The sequence below is a fragment of the Vigna umbellata genome, chromosome 5 (genome assembly GCF_029865625.1).
Source record: "Vigna umbellata cultivar VRB3 chromosome 5, Vumbellata_1.0, whole genome shotgun sequence".
NCBI classification, from domain to species: domain Eukaryota; kingdom Viridiplantae; phylum Streptophyta; class Magnoliopsida; order Fabales; family Fabaceae; genus Vigna; species Vigna umbellata.
Genome location: NC_142169.1, coordinates 20,666,383 through 20,671,060, shown reverse-complemented (window position 1 = coordinate 20,671,060; position 4,678 = coordinate 20,666,383). Strand labels below are relative to the sequence as shown.

The following is a 4,678-nucleotide window of genomic DNA, read 5'->3' as shown; positions in this document are numbered from 1 at the left end:
TTTCATTATAATAAAAAATATTAAGATTATAATTATAAATAATAATAACAATAAAAGTATTACTATAAAAATAAATATATATAATTTATGTTTATTTTGTAAGTAAATATTTTTACTATAAATAGAATTTTAAAAATATTTAAAGTAAAAAACATGGTTAAAGAAACAGTTAAATTTTTTAAAAACGATAACTTAAATAGTAAAATTAATAATGTAATCATTTAATTTAAAACTAACTATTTATTAAAGAATAAAATTGTAAGTAAATTTCGTACATATGATAATAATATAGATTTTTTTTTATCGTGATCTTGATTTTCTTGTGTTTAGATAAATAATGAAATCCAAGAAAATAATCTTTACGTAATAATAGTATAGATATATTTTTTATTTGAATCTTTTATCTTTTTACATAAATAAATAAGGAAATGAGAACAGAAAATGAAAAAATTATATCGAGAAATATATAGCGAACAGAGCGAGAGCTTTCTCTCCATAACTCAACCATCGTGTCTTTCTGATCAAAGTCAAAACCCACCCAAAAAGACCACAACGATACACAGCACACCCTTTATATCCTTTCTTTCTCTCTCAACACAACTGGTTTTTCTTCTCCACAACCACTTTCCTAAGCACGCGGTATTTTTATTTTCTCTCTCTATCTCTATTTCCTCGGTGCAACAACAACACTACTGCTGTCGTAGGTAGACACAAATATTTTTCGGATTCTTTTGTTTTGTTACGTTTCACTCTTTCTTTTCATTGATTTCTGGGTGGGTTCAATTTTTCCTTTGCTGTTCTTATTTTGAGAGAAAGAAGGGGTCTTTCTCTTTCTCTTATTTCACCCGAGACTTTTCAAGTGCCGGAATCTTAAACACCAACACAAACGACGGCAACACACAACGTTGTTTCTTGTCATTTACGCCCGCATGCGTGTTTGTGTTGGTTTTTGTTAGAGCATGCCTATCCACTCCCCCTTCTGCCAAACATTAATCCAATCCAATTTTTCCAAACTGGGTCACGCCCCAAAATTAAGAAATAAGACTTAGTGAAATGAATTTTCAATTTTCAATTTACAATCTTTAATCATTCATTGCCGATTATCTTTTATTACCCTTTTGACCCTTGTTCGTGATTGGTGTGCGCAGGGATCGAGGCGGCAGTATTCGAGTGACGATCACATTGATGAGAAGCGGAATTTGAGCTGTCGATTTCGTGTTCAAGTTTTGGATCTGTGAGGATGAAGTCTTGGTCAGTGGATGAGTGGAGGGAGTACTTTGTGTCTTCGAATTCGGATATTTTTGAGATAATTGAAAACGCCATAATCGTGGCGGCTACGGATTGTCCGAAGGAGTTTAGAGTGAAGAGGGATGCGATTGCAGAGAGGCTGTTCTGTTCCAGGTTGACTCGCTGTGCGGGTTGTGACCGTGTGGAGTTGGCTGCGAGGGGAGTTGGTAAAGAGAGTGATGATGAAGGCTGCAAGAATGGGGTAGAAAGAAATGCGGGTGAGTTCGCAGGAGCAAGCAAAGAGAGCAAGGTCAATGAAGGTGGAGATGAGGATGCAGAGATTGATGTGAATGGTGTTAGCAACTACAGTTTTGGTGAGGCTGAGGCATTAACTGATGAGATGGATGAAGAGACTCAGTATATGGGGGAGGTTTTGAGGATCAAAGATGTTCTGCTTAACCGTGAAGAAGAGGTTTGTCTTACTCTCACCCCCTCTCACACTTCACTTTCTTTTCTTCTTTGTGATTTTATTTTTGTCTTGGTGCTTTGTTGTTTCCAACAAATGTGGGTTTTGTCCGATGACATTTTGGTTTTTCTTTGAAGGTTTGAGTTTTGCTGAATCTTCTTTGTTTCTTGTTGTTACAGTCTGAGTCTGTCTTATTTGAATCGTTGAGGATGCTTCAGCTGATGGAGCTAACAGTGGATTGTCTTAAGGTTCGAATTTGATTCTCTCCTTGTTTCTCATTCAATTGAAAATTTAGACAATTTGTTTTGTTCCTCCCTAGTCCACTCCTCTAACTCTTATTGATTAACTTTGCCAGGCAACTGAGATTGGAAAGGCTGTCAATCCTCTCCGAAAACGAGGATCAAAGGAAATTCGTCAACTTGCAAAAACTCTTATCGAGTACGTATTAGTTTTTTTGCTGATGTTTGTTTGTCCTCTTTGTATCATTTGATTAATTGGTTTATTTTATATACTAGTTTAGTCTTTTGATCTTCTATTACATGGATCAATGTGTAATGGCTTCTAGGTGGTTTCTTCGATTCCAATTAGTGGTTTGTTATTCTTGTTGTGTGTGTGTGTGAGAGAGTGAAGGTCAATACAATCCATTTTTGCTGTGCTCTAACTGATATTCCTTTATTAGAGTCATCCGTTGTTAGATGTAGTTCTTATTTTGTTTCTTAGTTCATCTCACAGGGAATGCTTTTTTAGCTTTGATAAAGATCTTTAGATAGATGAATAGTCGATTAAAGTTCCATGCAAATCATATTTGTGCTAGCACGTCTCTTCATCTTAAGTTAGCCAAGTTGTGTTGATTCATATCAATGTACTGGTTTAGATTGGCAAGCTGTTTAATTTGTTCACTTGTGTGCTGAACAACTTCCATTCTAAACTTTTCCACCTGCATATGTAGTGGCTGGAAACAAATGGTTGATGAATGGGTGAAGGCCACTGCTACCACAGCTATTGCAGGTACAAATATTTGTCTGCCTTACAATCAGAATCACCCTGCAACCTTTTTGTATACTTATAAATTATTTCAGGTTTGATAATGGCTTCATTAAATGTTTTGTAGCTTCAGATGAAGGCACACCCGATTCAGTTAATCCATCTGTTGTTGATGATGAAGAAGAAGAAGGACTTCCATCGCCTCCTATGGATGAAGGGGCCTTCTTTGTTGCTCCAACTGGTTCCATGGAACTTTCTCAGGTATTTGCTTGTGCTTTACCCCTCTTTCTTTTGTTGTGACTTTTTTTGTATACAGAGACTGACTTGTACTTTTCTCTGTTGATTGTCACATTCCTCAATGCTGTAAAGTTTTTTGATGGCATGGATGATGATGGAAGTAAGTTGAATTTATTATCACTTTTCTTTTGTTTTCTGTATTTTACTCCCCCAGATCTTATATTAATGATTATGATTGGCAAATATTGTTTCAGATCCTCGACCAAGTGGTCCATCCCACAAGAACCGTCTCAATAATGGCAGAAAGCCAGCAGCCATCCCTAATAGGGAGGATAAGAGTCAACAAGCAAAGAGAAATGTGGCTGATGTGCCAGTGAGGCCAAATAAGCCAGTAAGCTCTGATTCTGGCCCTGGCAGACCCCTCCCATCTAATAATATGCAGAGAAAAAGTAATGTGGAGCCAAAGATGCAGCAAAAAATAGAGAACAATTCAATCCCAAGGAGGCATCCCGTTGGTCATCTAGATGTAAGAGAAATATCTCTGTGAATCAAACTTGTATGTTTCTGTTCTCTCTCTGACCTTGATTTTTGTTTTCCTATATCAGAAACCCATGCATTCAGATGATGCGGCTGTCCAAGCAAAGCTAGAAGCCACCAAGAGGAGACTTCAGGAGAATTATCAACAGGCTGAAAAAGGTATGTCATTCCTTTTCCAAAATCTATGTCCAGTAGTTTCTATTCACAGAAGTCAATTTCCTTGCCATAAGTGTTTTGGATCTGGTGGATCAACTTTTAGAACTTAGAGCTCGGGACAATAAATCACATAGAGTAGAAGTTTTTCTCAGTTGCTAATTAATTGATGAAACTAACTGACATTTAACTCTGACATGCAGCCAAGAGACAGAGAACAATCCAAGTTATGGAAATAAATGATCTCCCGAAGCATGTTAACTACCGAAATCCAAATGCGAAGCCTGGTTTTCACAATAGGAACCGGGCTAATACTCGAAGGTAGAGAGCTATTATTGTATACGGTGGACCAGGAGATTTAGCAGAGCATGACCACCAAGCTGTTTGTTCTGCGGATTGAAGATTGGTCCCCTTGACTGTAGAAAATGACAGCATCCATTGAGAAATTGGTCTTTGCATAGTTTTCAGGTTGAGGAGGAAGTAAACCTTAAAAGTGTTTATTTCCCGCGCTATAGGAGGAGCTTAGGAGTTTAGGAGTTAAGGTGGTACATAAGAGTTTTTGTTAATCGTAGCTTAGAAGAGAGGACCCTAACTGTGGCACCTCTACTTTTGACTTGCTTCCATAATGATTGTCTATAGAAAACTCTCGATTGTTTCTGGACAGTTTTCTTGTCACATATAACTTACTAGGTTGTCATATCTAAGTTAGAGTACATACACATACACCATTTCAAAGTGCTGGTCTTTAAACTCCTTGATGTGATTATGGTAGCAGGTGTACAAGAATTTTAATATCAAATAACAATTGAATCATTTTTTCCATGCCTTTTACTTTTTCAATCTTTATTAGCATAATTACTAAAAAGTTGGTCCCAGTCAAAATGACAACTTTTTCTGTTGTTTTCTTCTTCTGTGGGTTTGGTTTGATAGTAGAACAGAATGGAATAGAATAGAATTAAGGAGGGAAGAGAAGAGTGACCCTTGATGAATGTCATTGGCCATAGGAGAATGGAGAATTTGGTTTGGTCTAAACCATTTAAAAAATGAAAAAAAATAAAAAATAAAATGGATGGT

General features: G+C 36.6%; 1 protein-coding gene across 3 annotated transcripts; it reads left to right on the top strand.

Moving 5' to 3' along the window:
• Positions 1–485: 485 nt before the first annotated feature.
• LOC124823700 (putative mediator of RNA polymerase II transcription subunit 26b) lies at positions 486–4,426 on the top strand. 3 transcript variants are annotated; one of them, XM_047295976.2, is made up of 10 exons: positions 486–639; positions 1,149–1,699; positions 1,873–1,941; positions 2,049–2,131; positions 2,643–2,701; positions 2,805–2,938; positions 3,047–3,074; positions 3,169–3,440; positions 3,520–3,610; positions 3,808–4,426. In XM_047295976.2, exons 2-10 carry the CDS (start codon positions 1,241–1,243, stop codon positions 3,927–3,929), a joined length of 1,317 nt encoding a protein of 438 aa, XP_047151932.1. In that variant the 5' UTR covers positions 486–639; positions 1,149–1,240; the 3' UTR covers positions 3,930–4,426. The 3 variants fall into 3 exon arrangements, with proteins under 3 accessions (XP_047151932.1, XP_047151933.1, XP_047151931.1); XM_047295977.2 differs by having other exon boundaries at positions 505–704; positions 2,811–2,938; XM_047295975.2 differs by having other exon boundaries at positions 507–704.
• Positions 4,427–4,678: the final 252 nt, after the last annotated feature.

What these genes read in the sequence shown, in the direction of transcription:
- LOC124823700 (XM_047295976.2), top strand. Translation starts at nt 1,241, where the DNA reads ATGAAGTCTTGGTCAGTGGATGAGTGGAGGGAGTACTTTGTGTCTTCG. An exon ending in CTTGCAAAAACTCTTATCGA is followed by an intron (nt 2,132 to 2,642) that starts GTACGTATTAGT and finishes CTGCATATGTAG; the next exon opens with TGGCTGGAAACAAATGGTTG. An exon ending in ATCCCGTTGGTCATCTAGAT is followed by an intron (nt 3,441 to 3,519) that starts GTAAGAGAAATA and finishes TTCCTATATCAG; the next exon opens with AAACCCATGCATTCAGATGA.